Genomic DNA, 27,119 nt, shown 5'->3' with positions numbered 1-27,119 from the left:
GCATGAGTACCACTCATAACTGATCTTCCTTCCACACCCAAAGAAAAATTGTCTGCCTTTAACAGTAAAATAATTTTCCCTTTCAAGCCTCTGTAGTGAAGCCACCAAGAGGAAAGGCAGAAAAAGGGAAACACATTTGGTATTTAAGTTCAGCTGAAGAATTCGCTTGCAGTTCTCCTCCTCAGCATGGGAACCTGCTGGAGATGACTCATTTTTTAATGCATCCAAGTAACTACTGGGAACAGGTTCAAGGGTATGTCTTTAACAGTAAATATAATGGTCCTTGATCATTACATTAAATTCCTTTCTCTCATAATTTTTTGCAGTATAACTATTCAACACTATAAGCCTTTTTTTGTCAGAAGCATTTTGTTTAATTTTATTTTTTTCAAAAGGTGAAAGAACAGACAAATAAAACTGAGTAACTCCAGCAAATTCTGGCTGCAGTTAGGCCTAAATTTTTGCCCGGCTGCAGATGTTTTTTTTCATCAGTTCCTAAATACTTGAGAATAACTGTCACTAGTTCAAAGGCATTTATTTTTAATGTAAATCACTGGTTTAAGAGAGCAGGACACGCCAAAAATCAAACCAATCTCCTTTTTCCCCCAGTCAAACTCAAAAACTTAGCAGCCCTCACCCTGGGAAATTCAAGAATCTAACACTTCAGCCTACTGGCACTGGGGGTAAATTAGGACTTCCAAAAAAGATGTTTCAATCCACCATGGCATTGAGTTGACCTCTCATATATAACAATTTCCCATTGCTCCTGCAACTGCTGTTCACAACAGCAGGACACTTTCAAGACAGACTAAATCTTAAAAAACAGAAGCAAAACGAAAACCAACTTATCCTGTCTTACTAACAGACTACGAAGAAGCTTCACTGTGCACTCCTATCCCCACATCTGTGATGTACCAGAGCAAATAAAGGGCTGCAGGTCCTCTGGGCTGAAATCTGTCCCCAGGTGAATCAAGAAGAAAGTCTCTGTAGCCATAGATTCATATGGTAAATAAAATCTTGTCAGTTAGGGCCCTGACTAGCACGGCTTTAATAAAGCAAAGATACCATTTTCAAAAAATACATCCAAGTCCCTAAGCCTGCACAGCCCTCTTCAGAATAGTTAACATTTCTAGATTAGTACAGGCCATGCACAAAAACCCAGCAAAAACTCAGGAGGGACTTACTAGCCAACCAGACAGTCCTTCAGTGCTGCATTCTCCTGCCGACACTTCACCACCATCAGAACACCAGTTTCTTGACAGCATTTAGTAAATGCTGGGGGGAAAAGAAACAACACAAACCAAACTGAAGTTAGAAAAATGACAATAGGTGAAAACACCCTACGTGTAGGAAGTAGCAGACCGGATCTGATTTATTATTAATATAACCATAGTTGGCCCAGATTCTCATACTGTTTGCAAGGTCTTTGTCACTTGTTTAGCAACAACACTTTAACTGGGATTCTCCTCTCATCATGTAGCACATTCACACACATATTGCTGTTGCTAATACCATTTCTGAAGTTATTCTTGCAGCAAATCCATGATGCTTGTGCCTGCTTTTCACATGCTCTACTCAGGGCTACCTACCACTTACATCTCTGGCATTTAAGAACAATGAAGTTGCTCAATGAAGTGAAAGTACCTGGTCTGTTTTAAGGACCTTAAGACTTAAAAACAAGTCAGTGAGATACTAAAACAGAACAGCAAAGTCATGGCTAAGGACATGGGATTTATCTGTGAGTAACTAAAATTATGCCTCATTGTTACCAGCACCCTGTACAGATGTTTCCCCGAATAATAACCCTAGATAAGAATTGGCTGTTATTTCTATCAGGAGATTTCAAGCTATTCTAAGGGGTAATCAGCTACATTTAGCAGATGGAAAAGAGAGAAAGACAGACAAAAAAAGAATGCCATGTGTCCACAATCAACCAGGAGCCAGATCAAGAACAAAGTTCACCCCTACCACATCCCCTTCCCCAATTCCATCAATTTCTCCTCCTCTAAGGTCTTCCTGGTAGTGATTTAATATCCAGCAAATTTAGGGCATACAAAAATTTTTTTCTTGCAGAATTTACAGCTAATCTAGTAACATCAAAAGATAATGGTACTACCTCACAAAACAGCTAAATCATGTTACCTATGCTCAGTGTATAGGTACATCAAGACTTAAATAAACAAGAAAGAAGAGACTTGTGTCTATAAAGGCAGCACTCCTGTCCTTTGCTCATAGCAGATGCCTGCTGAAATGGGCATTAAGCAATTGTGGACCTCAGTGGAACAAAATCCACCTTTTAATCCTGGATAATACTGTCAAGATCTTGAGAAAGTGATCCAACAACTGCAAGCAATCCCTAGGTGAGATTAATCTGCTTGTCCACAGCTATTATTAATTAGGCTTTCACTAAATAATTGACAAGACAAGGTAGTCTTTGCTTTAAGTGTTGAGGACAGATTTCAGTGTCCTTATACTGTGAAACTTTGTGAAAAACTGACTTCTTACCTACTTCAAACATATTATTTATTGATGAACACTTAAAAACCTTCTCCAACACAGCACCCAGCATTACACACTGGCAACTCCACCACATCCTACATGAAAACCAGATGAAAGTGTGCAGAAAATGGGTTTAAATTAACCAGTTATTACCAGCTGGGAAGACACTGCAGCCTGTGCTCAAAAAAAAAAAAAAATTAACAACCACACCCAGTTTCTAATATCTATGTGTTTTAGACTTAAAGTCACCCAAATGCACAAGCACAGCTATGAGGAAACACCTGGACAGCTGAAGTTTACTAAGCAGTTTAATCTCAGAACAAGGCCAATGTTTTATTAGGTTATCAGAATATTTCTTTGGTTTCCAAGAGTGAATCTGACATTTCTTCCTTTCTTTCCTGGACTATTTATATTGACTATTCCTACATCAGCATCTCAGAAAAATCATACCTATTAATACATTTCTAAAAATGACCTTTGTTTTTTTTGTGGGAAAAACATCCAAAGCTTTTGAAAGGTTTTGGGCTGTCTAATTTGATTTATCCTCTCTGTAGGCACTTCTTTAAGTGCTGTGCTGAGGTTTTGGGTTGGGTTTTTTTTTTGTAGTAGTAATCATTTCTTCTGGAAGCTGTGAAGTAAAAAACCACTGAAGACAACAGGAGGTCCCTCTCACTTGTTAACTCACCAGTCTTGATCGGTTAAAGGCGTGATGTCCCAGTGAACAAAAAAGCCTGAACTGCAATTGCCAGGATTCCCTGGCTTCAGAAGGCCCTGCCTGTGGTACATGGCCAGGCACTGTTGCAAAGTGATAAAACTGCTTCCAGCTGTTTAGTTTTAACATTACTGATGCTTAACAACAGAGAGGAAGAAAGAAGGTTAAAGCATATTAAGCATCCTTATATGAGCACACAAAGCTTGATTATCCATCTCTTCTGTTTGGCAGTCATGTAAGGAATGCAAGACAGGTTTATAGAACACTTACCAGAAACCTTCCAGGAGTGTGGAGAATGTTGGTTTTTTAATTTATTTTTTAATTGTGCTTTGTCTTGCTCACAGAGGGGCAAGTACCAATCTCTTCACTCTCCTAACCAGTGATAGGACTCAAGGAAGCTGGGTCAGGGCTAGTTCAGGTTTGCTACCAGGAAAAGATATCCACCCAGAGGGTGGCTGGGCACTGAAACAGGCTCCCCAGGGAAATGGTCACAGCACCAAATGTGTCTGAGTTCAGGAAGCATTTCAACAATGCTCTCAGGCACATGGTGTGATAGGGGTGTTCTGCATAGGGCCAGGAGCTGGACTTGATGATCCTGATGGGTCCCTTCTAACTCAGCTTATTCTATGATCCTGTGAGTCTTCCATGAAATGAAATGCGTCACTGCTGAGCAGCACAAACAGTATTTAAACTACTCGTTTGGAGAATAATGTCAGAAATAGTGCTCAATAGTTGCAAGTATCTCAAACCAAGAATTTATCTCCATGTCTGACAAGCCTTAGTCATTCCTCACTCAGGCAATATCTGCATTATTGACCACACTTTCAGGGTGCATAGCAAGACACCACAAAAGGAGCAGATACACAGCATCTAGTTACAAACCTATTGTAATTTAACACTTTAACAGCTATGAAGGGTAATCAGAACACTAAAGAATCCAAACAAACCTTCTGCCTGATACACTGCACGTTATAGAAAGAACAGAATTGATCTTTTCATAATCTTGTGTATGGTACTATCTTTATGACTTCAGGAAAGCTTTCCATGACTTCAGAAGCCCATGGGCTGATACATTTTCTTTCTTCCTGGAAGCAGCAAGCTACCAAAACAAAACCTCAAGCAGCAGCAAAACAAGAGGTAAATTTGAGCAAGTCTGTAAATTCCTAGCAAACTGTAACACAAAGGAAAGTATTTTTTCAAACAATAAAAGTTATTCCCAATATTTCCAGATACAAGGCAAATAAACTGAGGAACAGAGCTCAACACCACAGAAGTGAAAATGCCTTGAAGAAAGGGGGAAAAGGCTTGCCCTCCATCAAATCAACCCTTTGCCAAGGCTTTTCTAGGACAGCTACATATGTCCATCACTGAATGCTCTGTGCACAGACAAGGACAGGTCCACTACTGCGTCAGCAAGCTGCAGGTGCCTATCAGTTACCACGGAAACTGGCTACAGACCCCCTTTCACCTGCAGCAGTCATGGTCCATGACATCAGATCTGACATAGGTCACCCCACAGGCTCCTCTCCGTGCCACAGGCTCTGTCTAAGGGGATGCACATGGAGCAAAGATCTCTTCTCAAGGCTACAGCTCAGAGAGACTTCACTGAACAGCTCAACACTGATTTGAGGCTGGATTTCTTCTTCTTCTCCTCTCATGAAGAAAGCTTTGCATTTCTGTTGCAAGGCAAATCCAAAATAAGTTTTGGTCACAGTTTAGAGAATTTTAAGTCTCATTACGTTCTGGCCATTACAGCCTCATAGAGAGATTTTAACTACTAAAGAGCAAGCCTGCAATTTAGTACCTTTCCTAAATCAACCAAGTACATAAGGCCAAAATGTATCTTTGCCAAGACAGGTCTGCTGTCAACTGAACAAAAGCTGAACAGCCGTGTCTGAATACAGAGCAATTCAGTTTTGCCAGTTCTCACCTGCTCACTATGGCATGCTGGCATGTGCCAGGGATCTGCCTATGATGGGAAGACCACATTTTCAGGGAGAGACAGGAGGGCTCTTTGGCTGAGGCCAGAGATGAGTGAGTCCTTCCAAGGACTGACTCTTCAGCAGGGAGCGTCTCTGGCCCTGAGCAGCTCAGAGAAGCTGCTGTGTTTGGTCCTGTGGCACTGCCCTGGATCCAAGAGCTGGATTTCACTGGGTCTTCCTATCCCATCTTACCCACCTGAGAAAGGACAACACAAAGAACTAGGAGAAATTAGATCCTGACATATGTAAAAGCAAAGAAGGAGCTTTTTAAAGCCTTCTTAATTTATCTAAAAAGCTGGACAGACATGCATTTTTTTAATAAAAATCCCATTTCAAGTCTTTCTGTAATTCCCTTCAGATACAGAATTATACAAATTATGTTGGAGGCATGAAGAATTAGTTTTGAGTGCCTGACTTAGTATATTTGATGGTTGATTAAAAACTTCTTTAAGTTACAGAGCACTCTTTTTATTAAGGTTTCTTTGATAATTAGCTAGGTTGGCACAGTAAAGAACACTTTGTTTACAAAGATCTTTACAGTTCACACTAATCTGTGCTGAAAAAAACAGTATCTAAGAAGAATGTTTTTCTTTAGGATTTCTAATTGCTTTTTCCCCAACTCTGTTTTATGACTTTATGACAAGATAATATGAGAAGCAGATGGCAACTGAAGCGAAGCTGGCTAACAGTTCACTTATCACAGAGTAAAGATTGGACAAATTATTTGCCTGTCTATTCAAGCAGTCAGTCAGGTATATGCAATACACACTAAAGTATTAATCTGAAAAGATCAGATACATTAACAGAAAGCTCCAACAAAGTTGGTGGGGGTCCACCAACAGATGTCCTGGGACATACAAGTCCTAATTTAACAAAAGGAGATAAAAAGCCTGGGTCCTGCCCATTTTATAGGTTCAAGAACAATTTGCTCTCTATGACAAAAATATAAAACTTGTAGGATTTTGAGTCAAAGGGACAAACCAAATCTGGCATAAGACACAGGCACAGCTCTGCAGAATAAAGATGATGATTTTCTTCCACACCATTAAACCAGACAAGGTTAAATTTAACACTGTTAATCTCAGTGTCTGCAGGACTACAAACAGTGGACAACAAAAACAAGGCAACATATTTATGATGAAAGTGTTCTTTATGTACCCTACAACAGATCCCTCACCCAAACAGAATTCAGCTGTTTTTTTCACTGTGTTGCATTCAAAATTAAATAGTGGAATAGGTGTGTTGGACTGCTGAAGTTTCAGTTATGTGAACATAAAGGAAAGACTTCATGAAAAAAAACATGTTATGTCCTGCCACAAGCTTAAAAACAAACTGAAAGTTCTGGGATTTTTTTGCAATTTGATAAAGAGGAACAACCAGCATCAGATTGTATTTGTAGCAGATTTCTAAAGGATTTTTTCTCTTTACTTAAAATATTTTAAAATATTAAGATCGTTAATTAGTTAATTATTATTAGTTAATTATTGCTTCCTCCAAACATCAAAGTCTTCCCATGAGTAAAGTAAGAGAAGAATAAAAATAAAAATCTCCAGACAAGCAGCAGCATGGAAACTGTGTTGATATAACACCAAGGAATCATCCTCGTTGTTTTCAATGTATGAACTGTTTGTAGCGTGAAGGCTATTTCTGAAAGTTCACTTTGTGCAGATTCAGATTATAAAAATACTTGGCACTTTCATATTGCCTCATATTGTGAAGTGTTGTACATTTCATATCATGCTGGAACTGTAGTTTTATCAATTATAATTGTGCATCTATTTTGCAGATGTGCTTGTACACAAAATAAATGAAATATTCCCCATTATCAAGATAAATTGATCCTCTCAGGTCTGGCTCTCGTTTATTTAAAGACTTTACAATTTTACTACTTAAGAGAAAGTCCTACAGAGGTGTTATCTCACCATTTATATTTTCTCAACACTTATGATACTGCTATCACACTCTTAAAATAAGAAAAAAAAAAACAAACCAGCTTGCATCGTGATCCAGACCAGGCTTATTCTGGGGTAGGTTTTTTCCCTCTACACAAAAAAAAAGAAAAAAAAAAGAAAAGTTTTGTCTGGTGTTTGGGTCATTCCCTGGGCTGTACCACTGAGTGGAGAAAGATGCCCAAATAATAATGGGGATTTGGGGGTGATAGTAGAAGGAGGAGGAAACAGCTCCCTTTAAAATCTAAACAAAGGCAAAATTTTAATACCTATGTTTGCAAAATGTGTATAAAAACATTAAATGATCCAAAACATTACCAGCAACATTTTTAAGGGTAGTTATTATGCTTTTAAATTTTGTATTAAACTATGATTCATTAGCTTGTTACTTTGAAGATGACTCAGTATGCACAGAACAGATTACTGGTGCCTTTAATGAGCCAGAGGAAGTAGTAGCATGAACATGAAGAGATTGTTTTACATTGTAGAGTACGAGCTATTTGATATTTCCAACACAGTACAAAAGAAAGCTTCTCTGTAGATTGCTCATGGTTCAGTTAACATCACTGAATATCTAATACCTCCAACTCAATTAATTCTCACCTGATTAAGATCAGTCTGATATTCAAACTAAATCATCTCTCCAGTCAAGTAGAAATCAATATTTCTGATTTTACTTTTAAATTACAACAACAAATAAAATACATGCATCGTCAGTATGCTAGGAGTATCTTTCCTATTCTAGCCTTCTATGGCATGCAGAACACAGCTGATTAAAGAATTATTCTAATTTGAGCCACAATATATATAAGGCAGATTAATTTTGAATAGAAGGAGATAGCATGAAATAATTAAATGCATCTTATATAGGGCAAAGAGAAAATTGACATAAAATAATCTTGATTCTTTCAAGTGAACCTTTGTTATCAGATCAAATACTTTGTCTCTGCAAATATTCATTTGCTATAACATAAAAATCATATAGTTTCCATTTTCCTGCTCATCACCAGCCCCCCAAAATCTGCTCCATTTCAGCTTTTTCAGCTGCAGGAATCTATCCTAGGAGAGATGATCAATACATACTAGCACACAATACAGGACTGGGGAGCAGAGCATCCCAGGAATTCAAGAATTTTAAGGAAGGGATATTCATCTTCCTGGCCAATCTTTACCACGGCACTCTCAGCTTTATCTTAAAGTACAGAGTGCAAACAGAGGAACGCCCAGCAGACCACAGCATCTCTGGCACTCCGAAATAAAATGCAGAAACCTCCCTCGCCTCATGACTGAGGTGAACATACAACAGGAGAGGAATATCAGGAAGGCAAAGAGCGCAACTGTGATCCGCAGAGGAAGAATGTTTCAAAAAAAACCTAGAAACTCCTTGCCTAAACACAATGCCTTGGGTTAAAGAAAGCATCTTACCAATATTCTAGAAATAAATCTGAAGACTGAGCTTTAGAGGACATTTAGAGATGAGAAAATAACATACTGAATCAAAGGGCCTATTTGTCCTGTACATCATCTTTCTCAGAAGGCTGTAATAGCTGCTTTAAAGAAATGTGTCAGAAAGGATACATTATGGAAAAACATCTTCTCAAGTGAAGTTTCTTCTTAACCCCTATCAACTGTAAGTCTGGCTTATATCTTGAACCATAAAGTTCTCACATACCCTTTAAAACCCTAAGGGTGCCTTCCATGGTGAGTCTAAATGGACAAGCATTCAAACCAAGAGGATGAAAGAGGGGAAAAACCTCCTGAAACCAGAAAGGTATGTGCTAGCCAGGATTCCCTCAAAATCTCTCTGCCCTGGCCCACTCAAGTCCTGCTAAACTCCCAACTATTGCAATTGTAGTTATTTGTTTCATACCATGCGTGCTTTTTTCATTAGCAGGTTTTCAAAATCCTGCTGCAAAAATTAATTGGTCTCAAAGTATCTCTCAGCTGGATACAGAAACAGGCCAGAGCAGTGGGGAGCAAAGGCACTCTACACAGTTCAAAAATGCTTGAGAGTTGGTTGGGATTTTTTTCAGTCCATCCAGTTACTCACTCTGTAAATGCCACCTACCTACTTAGGAACAAGAGTCTCCAAAGTTTTCATGTCCTACATCCATTGATATTACAAGGATCTAGGTTTGGTCAACTGCTTACAATGGGCTTTTAAAATCAATATAGGAAGCCAACGGCCTATTTAAACATTCTGTTTCAAAAATTATTTATATATATATATATATATATATATATATATATATATATATATATATATAGTGGGGTTTTCTTAAACCACAATACCACAGTTCTGAAAACTGATGTAAGGCACATAGGGATCCACCAACATCAGTTAATTCAAAACAGAAGTCATTGCTCAGCTGCTGATCTTTTTCTTACAGAAATATTAGCAGGGTTTCTCTTGTTTTCAAAGCCAACAATCATTAAAGACAGAATTTGTGGGGGAAAAAAAGAGGATCTTAAGAAACTACCATCAAGGAATGACAAGCACATTCACAGAAGCCATGAACCATGAAGATACAGTCCCATTCCCATGTGATGCAGAGGCTTGTGCTGGGGGAACCTCTCTCACCAGACTCACTACATGTGTCCTGCAGCTCAAAATTTGCTACCATTCAGACTGAGAGTTGTGGATGTTTCTAAGAGGCATAACCAGAAACCTCAAGCAACAGCAGAGAAGCCCTTCTGTGTGTCCCAAATAACCCACACTTATCCACAGTGGGTCGTTGGATCTTTCCAATTTTATAATAAGCACCAAGAAACAGAGAATGGAACTGAAAAGCAAAGTTTAAGAAAGAGAATAATTGTTTTGTTTAAGAAAAACACATAAAACAAGCCAAGGAACACAGCCAAACACAGCAATTCAAGCCAACATAATCAGTTCAACTAACAAAACCCAGACAAATACTTAAAAGTATTAACAAAAATATGCCAGATTAAAGTAATTAAGTGTTAAAAAAAAAAAAGAGTTCTGAAAATAACATATACATGCAATCTCAGGATACTTTAAGGAGCATTTAGTTCTGCCATTAGGACAAGGGCAGGGCAGCTCTGCCCATTCTATGTCCTGCACATATGAGATCTGACCAAAATGTCTTCTTGGGGACAAGAGCTGGAAAGACTAAAGTTGGTTTTCAGTTTCATATAAATACTGAATGCACACATGAAACTTGACTAGGAAAAGTGTTTCCCTAAGAGTCACAGAGTCAGAAAAGAACATATACCTTAAAATGTCAGGCAGTGCTTTCCTGACTACTGCTAAATGATGAAATACTGTGAAAGACAGAATTTATTAGCAATATATGTTTAGTCACTAGAATTTCAACAGAACTTGACTGTAACAGCAAAAGGAGCTTTGGCAAAGATGATAAAGAGAAATGTCTACTTGTTAGTTTTGGTGCCATAGACCTGATCTGATCCTCGTTCCTGGATGTACAGAGTTGTCAGCATTTTCTGTATGCATGAGTATACACACCTACCTACATATGTGTGTGCACACATTTTGCCCCAAACACACAGGAATCTAGTCCTGTCATATTTTTAAGTAAATTCCAGCAACCCAGCTCTATAAGAGCTACAAGACAAGTCCTCCTGCTTCTGACTAAGCACGACAGGCAGAGCACAGCAGTACACAGGAGAGTTATGTCCTCAGAAGACACAGGAGAAAGAGCAAGGGCATAACTATTATGTATAAAGCTTTACAGCAACTACTTTGTGAGTTAAGGCAAATTTAAGTGCTCAAAGATGACAATTTGCTGGGCTATGCAGGCAGATTTTTCCAGAGAAACAGACCTCCTTTTCTTCCTAGTGAAATTACAAAAATTGACCCTTTTAAGCAAAGTAAGCACATTGCTGTGAAGCATTTTATTTGTGTAAATCATGATTTGTTCACTAAAGAAACCTGCTTGAGGAATGTTCCTGTCAAATACAAGCATCACCTTCTCTAAAAGGCTTCAGGTAAAGCAAGCCCAGCAAGCACAGCCACCTGGTTAAACTGCACTGGTTTTAAACAACTGCCTTGATCTAATTTTCCTGCCACCCTGCAGTAAGTATCCCTGACATCAAGCGTTACCATACCAGGCGCTGGAAGAGGCAGAACTGGAACAAATGCAAGTTCCCCCATGGCTACTGTCTGTCACTGCCTGCTTTTATATAAACAAGTGCATCCAGCTTGAGCTGTGCAGAGCAGCCTCGCCTCTGCCTGTCCTCCCGCCTCCTTCGGGAGCTGCCGAGCCACTCAGGGACAGCTGAGAAGTTCGAATAACAGATGATTTAAAGAAACAACACCCCTCCCTCCGTCCCACAGCGACTGACTCTTCAGCTGAACTCTAAAGGCAAAAGAGATCTATTTCTCAAAAGCAGAGCCTCACGGAGTGGAAGAAGTAACAGTAATGTCCTTCTGCCACACGGTGGGGGTAGAGCAGGGCATTTATATCACTCCTGAGGAGGCATTTGCTCAGCTATTCCACCATGACACCAGCTCTCAGTTACACCGTGCCGTGCCAGGGACTCTTCCTTTCCCCCTGCCCCTGTTCAGTTTAATGGACTTCCAAAACTACCTATTGAACTCAGAGGTCCAATACTGAAGGTTGGTGGTAGCAGTAATAGTAGTTCTCACTCCCCTGAATGAAACAAAATATCTTCTAAAAAAAACCTGAAACTGGTTCCAGGGCTCCAGCTGGAGGGTGAGATGGGGCACACAGAATATGGTCAAAATCTCAGGTCTTTTGAGTCTATAGAATGCGCCCAATATATGGAATATAAAATATTTATACAGTTATTAAAAGAGGAAGTTACTTTCCCTCGCAGGTCACAGTTCATCCCCAACTACTGTTCTAACATCTCCAAAACAGTTATCATGTACTTACCCTACTTTCCAGTAAGTGTCTTTTTTTTCCCAAGTTTTTCCATTGGCTTGTGTGGAGGCAGGAATTCTTCACCATGGAAGAATTCCTGCTAATTGAGGTACTACCCAGGGCTAGTAAGGATGACAAAACCAAAGTGCAAATTTCCCAGGAAAAAAAAAATTCTGTTATGTCCATATTCAGAAGTGAGCAGTGAAGAGTAACTCAACCCCTGCAATTATGGCCACTGTGTGATAAAGTATGTAAACTTACTTTTGCAAATAAAATTGCATCATTGACTATGGAGGCACTTAGAATTTCAGACTACCCTACTCATTTCATGATTTTGAAGAAATTACTTTAAACCATGAGGCAGGAAAGCACACTATCAAAACTCAGCAATATCTGGAAATTTGGTAGTAACTGTGTAACATTTATCTTTCATCTTCTGTAAAATGTTTTAAATAAAGGACTGCAATAACCAGGCACATTTCTTCAGAATAAAAGTTGTAATTTTGAAGACAATAAAATAAAATACTGGTAGACAGGGAATTTACAAACAAGTCTTTGATAAATCTACAAAGCAAAACAAAATGCACCAGAAGCTAGGTATGAAAACGCCTCAAAAGAGAGAAATTGTTTTGCAGTGTAAAGCTCAATAGGCAAATGGAATGAAAATCTGTGTAAAAACATTGACTTTACTAGCACAAATCCAGGTGTAGTTTGGTACACTGAAGCCTCGGGGACACAGCTCTACCTTCTGAAAGTTGATTACACTGTGCTCCTCAAGCTGTATGCAGAGGAATTCAAGTTTGGCGGGAGGGAGTTGTTAAGGTGCATCTATTCTGCCTGCTCCAATTATCTTGTTTCTGATGCAAAAACGTCTTAGAGCATCAACTTACAAATACAGCATAAACAGTGTTATGAAAGAAACAGCAAAAACAATCACATAGATGCAGTTTCCATTTTAGGAGAAACAACCAAACTCTCTTATGAATTTAGCAATTGTTAAAATAAGTATGTTAACAGTGCATCTGCTACAAAATCATTGGCAAAGGAGATACTCAAAGTTAAGACAAGGGGATATGTATATGTAGCTCCAGTTTAGAAGCCATTTGTCACTTCTTCCTATGGCATGAGGATACTTCCAATGAAATATCACATGCCTATCCAAGCAATCAAGAACTGACTAAGTTTATTCCTAACACATTCAATCACAGACCAATATCCAGGGCTCAACCTGCTGTAAGACCAGAAGTGACAGAAGACCCCTGTGCATTACTCAGTAGCAGCTGAGGACACAAGAATCTGAAGCAGCATTCAGCAGCTGGGACATGAGCAGAAACTGACTGAGGGTCCTGGTGCTGCCACTACAACCCCCGTGACTTTTTGTCTTCTGTTTATTTAGGACTGAAAGTAAGGACCTTTCCTGGTTGGGACTTCAGTGCTATGACTGGCTGACTGTGAGTGCATTCTCCACTGGTGCAATGAGATTAAAAAGAACCTAATGTGGCTAAAAACCTTTCCTCCATTTTCTGGGTTTTGAACTAAATGAGTTTTGCTCACTGAATGCAGATGTACACATGCTTCTATCACCACAGATTTGTCAGCATGTAAGTTTTTTCCAAAGACTTGTCTCACCTTTATTCTGAAAGAAGAAAAAAACACCCAAAAGCTAGCATATGCTGTATTAATGTAAAACCCCTAGAGGGCAACTAAGCTTCAATTTCAACCTGCATAAATATTCAGCTCCTTAACTAGTTTACAGATTATGTAAACTATTTCCTTCAACCTTGTTTTTTTTCCCCTCGTTTAAAAGAAATGAATCCTTTTCATTCTCAAATCACATTATTGCTGCCTATTTAGTGTAAGTTAATCACCACTGCCCAACCAGAGACCGAGTCCTCAACCCAACAAAGCTCAAATGTGCGCAAAAGAGAACAATAAAGAAAACACATGCAAAGGCTTCATTTAAACAAAGACAGAAAACAAGCATATGAAAGTCTGAAATCACTTTCTTTGCATTAAAGACCTTTAACAATACGTCTTGTTTATTATTCAGCTTAGTATTAATTTATTGCATGGCATCTGTTTTCTTGTACAGCAGTCTGCTTGCAAGTCTCAAATTTATAAATCGAAGTTTACACTGTTGAGATTATTTGCATGTTTCCCCCTACATACCAAGATTTCAGCCTTATATATTTGGCAACCAAAAAAAAAAAGTGATGAAGTAGGAAACAAGATATCAAATTAGTTATGAAAAATGGCTTCATTTAGATTTTGGTCTTTAGCTAAAGTCTAGGACTGCTGCCAGTGGTGAAAGCAAAAAAAACAAAAAGGAAAGTAATTGGAGCCACAAAAGTAAAAAGCCTATATTCAATTACAAGTGCTCTTCCCAAATTTTAAATTGGTAACCAGTGTCCAGCTGAGCCTTGTTTGCCATGAACCAGCAGGCAGCAACTGCCTTTCTCCTACTCTGATCAGATCTTGTTGGGAGCTGAAAGACACTTACTATCCTGCCAGTCCACAGCTGCACGGAACCTGCAGACACATTAGTGCTTAATGTTAGAGAAGGCACTAACAAACCAATGGGATTCCCAAGATATGGAAGCAACCAGAGACAGACAGGAAAAAAACAGCTCAAAGAAATCCTTAGGAAATGCTTGCAAAGTCCAAGAGTTTCTACAAGGCTTTTGCAGAAGATCAAATACCCAAACAAAAACTGATAGCACTGCCATCCTTGCTTTATGCGTAACTATGCAATGTCCCATATGCTGAACAGAGACTAAGAATGACTACCAGCAGAATACATTTTATCTCATTTTAGCCACCCAAAATTTCCATGTCCCACCCAAAGCTGATTCTGAAAGTACCTTCCTGTCCTTGTTGCCTTGAGCCTTGACAAGGAAGGGGTAAGGGGAGGGGGAACAGATAGAGAGGACTACAACTGGGATGAGATGTCTTCCATCCTACATGACAAACAAAAATCAAAGGAGGAGTTTGAGGAGCTGACATAAATCTCCAAGGGTGTTCCACTTATAAGAGACTCCTCTCAGAACACTGCCGAACTGAGTGAAGTAACTTCTATTCCCCTTGAGCTTTGAAGGACTGCAGAAGGGAGAAGAGGGAGGCTAGACTGTTTCTTACTCAGATTCATCCCCTCTGATTGCCTGAAATACAACAAGCTTTAGGTATTCATTCTGACTTTTTTGTCACAAGTTCAGCCAAGGCTTAGAGACCTGAGGACTTGACAACTATTAGTACAAAAATGCCCAAGTAAAATGTTATTGTACAATCAATTCAGGTCTGGACACACAAAAGATTGTAAGTACCAGATCTCTTTATAACACAGTAGAACCCGGACATCAGTGTATCAACCTTACAATCAAACTGAAGATGGTGATTACAATACATTAGAAACAAGGAGATTCTACCTGCTTCACACAAAAGAATTACAGTCACTGTTACAATTTACTGCTTATGTCAAACGGATCTGGCTGAACCTGATACCACAACCCAAACATTGTTACCTTTAAGTACTTTTAACACATTTCCCAGAGGCTATTATTTCTCCTCTTTATTAGAGTGGCTGAACTACTTTCAGGCAAGTCAAGTCATTGCAACTCAAACATTAGGGCCACAGAGATCTGTAACATCAGGTCTGGAACAAACAGCACTGCACTGAAACCACTGCAGAAAAGAAAATCATGAGACCAGAACTGTTCATCAGGTGGGAGAAGATAGCCAAAGCAAAAGTCCACAATTCTGTTAAAAATCTTCCTTCTACAGAAGTGCAAGTACTATTTTTTGGGGTTGTAATTTACTAGGTATTCTCTGCCCAACAATGAATGCTGCTAAATGGTTTGTGCACAGTCAGTAAGTAGTATTTGCATAAATTTGAAAGCAGAGTGAAGAGGACAGACTCCCTCAACAGTATTTTGGTTTAAAAATGCTAAAGTTTTATAGTTACTCAACAGATGGAGCATATCAAAATGAATATACACCAGTCTTGCTGAAGCAAAAGCATCTTTTCCACACCATTCTCACTCTCCACAAAGAACTCAAAACCTCCTCAAGCTGTTTGGAATGTATAAAATAAAATATAAAAAATCATCACACATACATACATGAATGTGCTTTTTAATTTCCTTAAGTTTTCAAAAGTACAGGGACACCTCTATTACAAGGAAAAAGCTGAAGAATCATTAATACTACTACTCAACTCTCATGAAGCATTGTTACACATAGCTAATATAAAATATATTAAATATAAGATTTTTGATGTAAGTCATTGAAGATGCCAGAGAAGCTGTGAGCTCTTCTGGTGCCCCATTAAAGATTAGTTAATTACTAATTAAATCTTAAGTTATATAACCCCAAACACTATACCATTCTTTTGTATTCCTCTTTTCCATATTCTATGGAAAGCAAAGGTAAATTTCGGTTCATTAACTAGATACATGCTGAAGCCTACATTTAATGTAAAAAACCCCCAAACCACTCAGAAAAGACATGCAAAGAAGCACAAGGAGGAAATCAGGACAGATCAGAAATGACAAATATTATTTACACCAGAGAAAAATAAAAAGTTCTTTTCACCATTGGCCTCATGAATCATTTTGACTGGGCTGTCAGAGTCACTGTAGAAAATTATCACCCCAAAGGCAGGAAAAAAAGTAATGAGCAACAAAGTTTGAAGTTGCAGACTGTGGTCACTCTTGTTCACTGGATATAATTTTCTTCAAGCTGAAAGCACAAGTTCTCCCTCTGAATTTAAATGTCATTTTTAACATCATAGCATTAAAGATTTTTGGTGTCTTTGTTAAAGTACTTCATGCTCCTGAAAACAAGTCTGGAATCTCAGGGTTCAACACCTTCCCTAAGCCATTTCGGGGACTCTGACAGAAATAGTTTTCCAGGATGGTTACTGAGTAAGTATTTTATTTTTCTTTTTCCCTTTTAGCTGGTTAACATAAGTCAGATCATCCTCTTTCTTCCATTTGAAGTCCTGCTTTTATTCAGATCACTGCCAGGAACCTGTCCAATATATGAGAACCCAAATTGCTTGATACACAAAGAAAAATCAGTTTGGGCATTAAATTAAAAAAAAAAAACCCAAAAAAAAAAAACTTAGAAAGCAAAAAGCATTTTTGAATGGTAAAATAGAACTAGGCACTGAAACAGGCCATAGTAGCTTAAACATTAACCAGATTACAGGACAAACACAGGCATACTAGGTATGGCCCCAAGAGAAGATGATGGCCCAAAATGTCTTCCCAAAGTCCTTTGCAGACCTGCAACCCTTTCATGCTTGATAAATGTGCCCTCCAAGGGCATCAGGTTTGATAAGCATTTCACAGAAATGAAGTTCATGCTTTTGAAGCATAGTTAGACCAGTCTAGATGGCATCAAGAAGTCCTACTTTCAACTCTCTATGTCTTTCCACATTATACATTTTCTGTACATTTCCCACATATTAAACCATAGCATTCAGAAGGTTTTTTTGCAAACATTAGCTGTGTCTCCCTAAAATAACTTTTAAAAAGTCTGACAGTCTACAGCCATAGGTGAGATCACATCTCAAACCACAACTCTGCAGTGCTTTATTTTCACCAACTTCACAAGCATCCCATTACAGCAAAGAGCATGGGACATTTCTGTCACCAGGAAACAAAGCAAGATCTGTCTCAAGCCTGGCATGCAAATGTAACAATATATTTTTGATTTTGTGCTTCAAAAAGGACTATTTAAACATCCCTGAAATGTTGTTATCTGAAAGCTTGAAGGGCATCATTTAGTGTATATTGAAGGAGGGAAAAGAAGAATAACTGGACTGTCCTTGGGAGATTCCAGATCACAGCCAGAAGGAAAGAAAACTAAAAAGTGAACAACATTATGGGTGATAAAAGTAATACAAGGAAATCCAGAACACGAATATCAGAAGCCCCCCAAAAAAGGCAGTAGTGACTTAAAGAAATCTTTCTTTATACTCATTTTAGGAAAAAGGTAAGAAGGCAGATCTCTTAATACCATAATAAAGTCCCAAATTCCCTTCAACCATTTCAACTCCTTCCCAATACAATGAATAAATACTAAGAGAAGAATGTGTTCACTCCATATAAGGGAAATTTTCATGCACAGGTCTTCTATATTTTCTTCTTCAAAATTCCTCCTTTCTTACTCACTATCCCATCAGCATGACTACCTTCCATCCTTTCCATGATTCCTTTCAAATCCTTTAGTAGTATTCCACTCAAATCTAGGAGAGAGCAGTTAAACTGCTTTTCTTGTTCCCTGATCATAAATTTAAAGCCTCATCCATACCTCCAAAGCTCTGTACACCTCTAGCAGTCTTTGATCATCCCTTTTCCTATCCTCTGAGCACCTCTGCAGCTCTTAATTCCTCATCCAAAACACCTCTCGCCTTCTGTTACATGATTACACTTCCTGTAGAGGCATCCATCCTGATTTGGGGCAGCAAATGTTCCAGGTGCTCTTTTCTGCAGGATTATTACAAATAAAATTCAGAGGGATGACAATACAGCACAGTGTTTTATGACCTTTCAATACTGTAGCCTTTACTCCCTTCTTAGGAATCAGACTTTTAAGTAAAACACTCTCCAGAGCACAAATCTCCCTACTCTTTTTTCTATGCAGCACCACAGAGACAACTGCTGGAAAGCATTTACAACTGCAACAAAACTAAATTTGGGGATGGGAAAGAGGGGGATTGTTTTTTGTTGTTATTAAAAGGACCTGAAAAACAATGTACAAGAACAAAGTTTTATTCAGCAACAGACAACATTGTCTCTACTCTAAAAAAAACGCTTGTGCATTGTCAGTATTGTTACCACAGGACCCATTAACTACTACATCAAAGAATAAGTGCTAGAGGGACAACTCCCTCATTTGAGCGAAACAATCTTTAGAACCACTGCTCTACTTGTAAGAAGAAGCTTAAAATGTTTCTATCCCAAAACAGGATAAAAATTTGAGATTTCATTGTTTTCAGAAAACAATGAAGAACACTTAGACCAAAAAGCATGAAGAACACTTAGAACACCACATTTTGTTGAAAGTGGGTGTAGCCGCCAAACTATGTTTCAACTTTGTGTTCCCTTATTACCTGATAAGACCTGTGATTCCTGCCTTTTTTTTTATTTTTGACTGGTTCTGCTGAGTTGTAACATTCTACACAAAATATGTACAACAGGTATAGGTCTCCAACATACAGGGGATGAAAACTACAACTCTCCTAATCCATTGTCTCATTAAATCAAAGCATATTAAGTAAAATCACAACTCCTATTCTGATTTCAATTTCGTGTTAATTCCTGTTGAGCTTCATTGCAATTTCTGAGGTTTGGATAAGCATTTTTCTTTGGCAAATACACTTATTGACTTCATGTGTTTTCTAAAGAATGGACAGAAGTTTTCCCCTATCACCTTATGCTGAATACAAGGTCAATATATTGTTTTTAGGCTGCATGAATGCTCACTATTTATTGTATTTCTGAATTCACAGATGCAACATTTTGATCAAACTAAGTTTTATTTCCCACTGCTGAACCTAATGGTACCTATACAACACATCCTGACTTCAACAGCTGAAAAACAACCTATTTTCTGTGTGAAACTAACCCAAGGGTAATATTAATAATTCATATACAACATAAATATTTATACACAGGCAATGAGAATATAGCATGACCTCTTAGAAGTATTAAGATTTATTTACACTAACTGCTAACTGTGTAACTGTTGAATGTAGTATCTAAGAGGGGTTTATAATGCAAAATTTCAGAGCAACAACTTCATACATTGTTAAGGACAGGCAGCTAAAACAACAGCTTCTGTGAGTCACATGAACTGCCACTGCTCTGTCCACCCACGCCACACTAACACCTCACTGTAACACTCTAACACTGCACCCATAGGTTATTGCCACCATCAAAATGGATGCAAAAAACCCCTCACAGAATCCAAAGTTTGTGCTCCCTTGCTGGTAATAAGAATGACTGACACAGAAGAATTAAAATGTGTCAAGTGGAAAAGAAAACTATGAGATCAGCAAACACTGTGTATAACACCTGGGAAAAGGCATTAGTCAGGGGCTGAACAGCACCCTCACCCTTTTGTTGGGAGAAGAACTTGACCATGTCTCCTCCACTCCTCCCTTCACATGGTTCCCTAAAGACTGATCTAAATTCCATTAAATACACCAAGATCATTACATACAGGTAATGCTGCATTTCTCTATTTTTACAGTTTTTTAGCAATCTTACCTCACCAGGACCCTAAGACATGAAACCAGCTCTTCAACCTAACACTGCAGAGTGTACTAGTGGAGAACTGGAAATAATTTGAGGACTTAAAAGGCATATACATCAATACTAGCATCATTCCTGAAAAAACAAGTTTGGAGAAATTATGATAGAGAAGAGACTTTTAAACTTTTCTCATCAGTGGGCACAGAATTTCCAAGTACAGATGTCAAATGAAAACAACAACAATGTTTCAGCTTCAATGGGGAATTGGTCAGGGAGTGGTAATATGACTAAAGGGTGGAAACAACTGATGATTTGGATGCTTAATTTCAAATTCAACCCTTCCAACAATCCAAGAAATTATACAAGAGGACAAAAGGAATTATTTTATTTCTTTCCTTATATACAATAAAAGTACTCCCATTCTGCAGATGTTAAAACAATCTGGAAGAATAGTTTTCCTCCTAAAACTGGATTACCAACTGAACACCATAATACAATAATTGTATCTCCCCATAAGAGCTGCAGAAGAAACAAACCTACTGTTAAACTTTCAGCAGTTAGCTTGGTGAGTGCTCTTGTCACACATATTACTACTAGGTACTACAATAATCCAAAACCACACAGGCATCTTCTTTTCACACCAGCATTTGTTAAGAACATGCAATTAATCTGGGCTATATTAATATATTTATGCTGGACAGAGAAACCAATTTGAAATTCAGGATCTTAGCTGGAAACCAATAAAATCTGTAACTTGAGAAAAGCATATTGAAAGACTGCACAAAACACAGCTAACCTCTTGAGGTTCTCATCTATGAACTACCAATATCACTTTAATATCTATACATAAAATCTCTACCAGGTAAGAGATCCAAAATCAAAACAGGGCTTGTAAGATATGGCAACCTGGCTGAAATTGATATTCATTAAAGTACTCTTTGCATGAATAGGAGCATTTGGACTCTGTGGTCTTTATCAGAGCCCCAGCTGGTAATGGTTGAAGGTTAATGCCTTACCCCATTCTGTTCAATTTTCTGTCCTAATTAGTCCTCTAAATCTATAGCTGTGAGCACCAAGTGTCTGTGCTCAAAAGAAACTAATTAATGCTAGCAAATTAGATCAAGTCCAAAGATCCAACAGCCAAACTCTTAAATGCTCCTTGTTAATAGGAAGTGTAGCTGTCAATAACTGCTGTTGGTGGCTATAATGAGGCCTCTTTCTTTCACTGAAAGTGATTTCATTTCTCTTTGTCCCTGTAAAAGCTGTTCCTTTCCCTAATAAATAAAAAAATAAAAAACCCCACACAACTAAGTTGCAGTGGTAAAGCTAGCAGCAGTCTGACCCATTTCTTGTCATCAGCTGGGTTGAAATGACATGGACATTGGGAAGAACAAAAGTAATCAAACCAGACAAGTTCCCTCCCTGAACATTTTCTTCGAAGTGCTCAAAACTAGTTAGAACATTGAAATTTCTACCATCAAGCAAGAAAATATGCCTTCATATTTCTTTTCTATAAATTAGCTTAGGGTAGTTAATGCTGTTATCATTCACTCAAACAAACACATACACACAAATCTGGAATCTCATTTCTTCAAATTCTAATTTCCATATAGCTGTTCTCTCTGCCCAGTTTGTTGGAGCAAAGCTCAATATACCATAATCCCTCTAGAGATTGTATTAATTCACATAGTTAAATGTGATGAGAGTAAATTTTCATTGGAAATATATAGCACTGAATATTTTTTTCCAAAATAAAGGCTATTGTGTGCAAATAAGAGCATTGTATAAAAATTCAGCATCTTACACTCAAGGAATGCTAGCCAGAAAAAAGCTCACAGCAATTTACTATTAGTACTAAATATAACTGTACACTACCAAAACATCTAAAATAATTTAAATAACTGACTACTGCACAACACATAAAACATAATATAATATTAATAGTTTCATATAAGGTGATGTGGTCACACAGTATGACTATAATATACTTCAATATTCAGATAATAAATACAGCAACAGTTTTCCTCCATTTTTCCTCCATTCTCCACCTGCAGTTTTGTTGCTGAATTGAAACAATGTTCTCAAATTATACTAACCTTCCACTCACAAAAATGGAGTTGCAGGTAATAATGCAGCTTTTTTTTCCCATCCTCCTAAGAGAAGGCTGTTGTGGTCATAAAAAAAATTTGATTCTTCCACTGTAACCTCTCAGGCTTTCCACCAAACTCTGAATAATATGGACATAAGCACATATAAGCAATTTCTGATCACAGCAGCTCAATTTAAAAAAAGGTACCAGCAGCTGTCATGTTAACTCATTGATTTTTATCAGTCACTTGATCTTTTGCTTTGGTCAATTAGAAGATCACTGTGCTACCACATATTCCTAGGAAATGTGAACTTGAAAAAAAAAATTGTAAGGACTATATTTTCACAATGATGCAAAGTGGATGAGCAAAGCTCAGCTGTAAATGGCGATTTTAGTTTTAATTTGCTATAAGACAACACTCATGAAAATTTTTAAGTAGAGCTGTCATGTAATTTCCCTCTACTATCAGTGTTAGCATCTTCTGATGTCAGAACTGTAGGTACCAACCAGTTAATCCTCCCTCAGCATTCAACAGGGATTGACAACAATTAACAAAACTCAGTCTGCAATACCAGGGAAAGTAAGAAACATCAAGCAAAACTTGCTAAGGATTTCACACGTTTCATTATCTGCATTTCTGATAGGAAAGTATATATAAAAAGAATGGGTTTTTTAAGAAGGAATATCTAAAGGTGTGCTTGGGCATTTAAATGTACAGCACCACATGTAGTTCAATCAGAAATTTCTTTGGATTTCTGGACCTTGCTATGTCAGGTGTAAGGGTCATGGTCTGGAGCAGGTGGCCCCTAGAGGGACAGAGATAATGTCAGTGACAGGACTGTTGAGTAACTGCACATTATCAAAACTCCTGATGACACTGGTCATGCCCAACTGTAGAGAAGCCTGCAGTAGTGTTGCATCCCATCATCTTCACTAAGTATCAACACGAGCCCTGAGGAGGAGAGGGCTAATGGGAAATCTGGAGAATGGGAGGAGGATGGCTGCTTGGAAATGTCCTTTTCCAGCCACACTTTCCAAACCATTTTTAATGCCCTGGCAAGTATTATGAGATTTTTTCAGCAATGTAACTCCAGTTGCTTTAATTACACAGCTCCTCCAGACAACAGAACCAACACAACAGTGTTGTCCAGTGAAGGTCCTCAACTCAGTACAAGGAGAAATATCTTCCTTGTGTCTCCCTCGTAAAATTTTTTTAATAGATCAATAATTTTTTTAAAAGGACAGAACAACCTGTCATCTTGATCAAATGGATGTCACTGAGAATGCGCTTAAAATAAGAAATGGCTACCTTTACTTCACCATCTTTCTAATGGTACAACCAGGCTGAACTATCTGTCCCTGCAGTGACCCTGAAAATACTGCAGGTCTATTTTCTATTGAATCCTTCAAACATACAAAGGACTCTCAGTTACAGAAGATGTCTGCAGGTCCTCTTCATGACCTTAAGGGCCCTAATCCAGATGATGGGACAGTAACAAACAACAAAATTCAGAGGAAAGAAGTTCAGAACTTAAACCCCTTTTCACTGGAGCAAGTTGCTCTTTTCCCAGGAAAAAAAAGGTTGCGAGGTTTTGGAAGGTGGGCAGAAATGCTTTACAATACAACCAATACACAAAACACCTACAATAAATATAATACAGAATTAATTTCATTAATGACTCTGTGACCCAGTAATTTCTTTTTGGGATCTCAATTCAATACAACTTCTTCAGAGTTTAAACTTGCAACATCTCAAAGTCAGTCAGTCGTTTCTGTTTTCCAAGCCAAGTAACCCAAAATTAAATCAAATTAAGCTGACAGCCCAAGTTTCTGTATTTCTGTTACTAAAAAAAAAAAAACCATCAAGTTCAGTTTCAGAATCTGTAACTTTGGACAGTAGAGTAAGTGCTCTCAAGAAATTAGACAAACTTCTCTGTAGAAATGATTAAGAAACAACTACAGCTCTTGCAACTTTTTCCATGACTGTCCCCAGTTTTAGAGCATGGAGCTGTCCCTAGTTTTAGGGCACGGACTCATGGAAAGCAAAGCACAGCTTGGCGAAACTACAGAAATTTTGATGTGCTAAAGGTCACCATTCTGATGAAAAACACTAACTCCAGGTTCCTGAAATTTGCTATGAATTTGCTTTGAAGTAGCTTACTCATATTTAGATTTTATAACTGGAAATTAAAGCAAAACAGGAAAACAGCTTGCTTAAGAAATTATTTCATAAAAGCAGTAAGTGAGGCAATGGTTAACAAATGAACCTTTCAGTTACTTAGGTTTGAAATGCAAGGACATGCTGATACAGAAATATATAATTTAATATTGTTTCAGGTAAACTCATGCTACAGTTTGTAAAAATACAGTGAAACATTCCTGTATGACAATGTTTTTGGGATTTTTTGTCTGCTTGTTTTTTGACGCTTTTGCCCACAATTTCACATACACACATACAATGCATGGATATGAGCACAATAAAGCATATTTACATAAAGGTCACAGAAAACTGACTAGTATTTCCCAGAAAGCATGTTAACAGAAATACTACCCAAGTTGACAAAACTATTAATATATCCATTTTCACTGAAAAAAGTGCTTGAAAATCTTGTATCACACAAAAATCTTTCTGAAACTGAGAGCTACAAAATTCTTAAGAAACATGCAGAACACACAAGAACTTATACTGGAACAATCTGAAAAAAATGTTGTAAGCAAATTTAAATAATCTAAGTAAAATGAAATATGACCAGAGTGGACATACTTTCCATGGTTATTTCTTCCCTAAGCCATTTTGGTAGGCTGACAACCAAGCACAGCAATGAGCCAGCCATTTAACTGTGTCCTAGGGAGCAGGATCACTTCTTAAGTTAACAAGAGCCTTTTATTTTTTATTTATTTTGTAACCCTTGGGGTTTCTTTTCCCTGGAACGCTCTGGAACACGTGCTGGACAGGCTGTCATTACTTGCATTATTAGCTCTGATAAGCACACAGCTCTAGGTGGTATAGCTGCAGGCTAAGGTACCGGGCTGGCTACAGATGGACCCTGTGCTCATGCAGAGCACTATTGAATGTACAGGGGCTCCCCATAGGGACACATGTGAACCCTGCCTGATCAAGCCAATTGTAAGGGCCCATACTTGTGGAATAGCTTTATTTCCTACAGTACTGATGCATTTATCACAATTTCCTAAAGACAAAAAGAAACAGAGGTCTACTAATAGGAGTTTCTGAAACATGAACTTGACATAAAGCAGAGAAATCCTACATTGAGAGCAATTTAAATGAGTAACTCTGCCCTCAGTGTAAACAACTCCATTTCATGCATGTGTGTACACTCCACAGCACACAAACCAAGTCACAAGAGCTTTGATTACTTAATTACACAGCTTATGTTCATAGCTTATAATTGTTTACAGCATAAAAAGCATAGCCTCTTAACTCTGATTAACACCTATTCCTGTGTACTAACAAGACAAATTTATTCCAGGAATAATCTCACAATGGATTTATGAGATGGTAAATCTACTGATCGCAAAACTGTTTAAGATCATTTCCCAGGGTTTGGTCTCTCCCCTCCACCCAGATGAAAAGGTGTACAACAAAATAACTGAAGCTCTGCTACCATCTTTTTATTTTAAGAGAGGTATTAATGTGGGGTTTTGCTCGTCTATTTGACAAAAAAAAATTGTTTCAGAAATACTCAGTTTCTACTTCTAACTTTACACAATTTGATCAAAGTTGGCTTACAGGTGACAGAAGAATGACAGGGAGATGGATGTATCCACAAACCTTATTTTCCTAAAGATACAAAACTAAACTCTACACAGGAGAAAGAAGGAAGAAATTATAATTTTGGTTAACATCACAGAAAAAGAAAAACCATAACATCTGGCTTTAAAATTTACGGAGGGAAAAAGATGGAGAAGCTGCGAGGTAATGGTCCACAGCTCACAGCTCAAGAACCTCCAATATTGGCTGCTGCCACAGAAAATGAAGCTGCTGAAACCGAAGTCCTCATGTTACACAAAGTTCAGAGGAGAAAAACACATTCACACTGTGCCTTTGGTTAACCTCAAACAATATTATACAAATAGCAAGCTCTCAAAATACTTTTAACCAACATCTTTCAAATGACCCACACTACTGCAACTGCTTTTCATCTTCTTTTTTTTTCCCCAACAGGTATAGAATTCAAAGTAAAAATGATTCAACTATTGTTCAAATTTTAAAAAAAGGTTTGTTAAGTCCTTCTGGCAGCACTGGAAGGCACCTATAACATGATGCCACTTTCCCTTGACAGATATTACAGTAACACTACTTTTTAAAATTTTTTGGAGAACCTCTAAAAGCAGCTGCTTAAAAATACACTGGTCCACTTTACCTAGCCTTGACTCTAGTGACAAAACTCCAGAAACTTCTTTGAAGTTTCTTAAATAATAGCAAAACACAAAAAGCCACATGCCATTGGGGAAACAATTGTTCTTCCTGCTGTGGTAAAAGTCGCTGAAATAATTCAGAGAAAACAATATGGCAACAAACTAAAATGCACTCCTTTGTCAGTAAATACTGTTGGAAGATGCACAGAAGACACTGCTGAAGATTTGAAGACACAAGTGTTAAAACAAGTTACATAGTGTGGGAGATTTGCTATACAGTTGAGTTTGAAAGTAGAGAAGTTTTTAACTTCTCACACCTTGTGGTATTTGCATTTCAACAATGAAATGCACAAAAATATGCATTTTTTTTTGTGAGCCACTAAAG

General features: G+C 37.9%; 1 protein-coding gene across 1 annotated transcript in view; it reads right to left on the bottom strand.

Moving 5' to 3' along the window:
• CMC1 (C-X9-C motif containing 1) overlaps positions 1–27,119 on the bottom strand; it is a 43,617-nt gene that overhangs the window by 1,777 nt on the left and 14,721 nt on the right. Inside the window, exon 3 of the mRNA XM_066555601.1 lies at positions 1,185–1,275. Coding sequence (XP_066411698.1) covers positions 1,185–1,275 — 91 coding nt within the window. The remainder of the gene's footprint in view (positions 1–1,184; positions 1,276–27,119) is intronic.

The sequence above is a fragment of the Molothrus aeneus genome, chromosome 1 (assembly GCF_037042795.1).
Source record: "Molothrus aeneus isolate 106 chromosome 1, BPBGC_Maene_1.0, whole genome shotgun sequence".
NCBI lineage: Eukaryota > Metazoa > Chordata > Aves > Passeriformes > Icteridae > Molothrus > Molothrus aeneus.
This window is presented reverse-complemented; position numbering and strand designations above follow the sequence as displayed.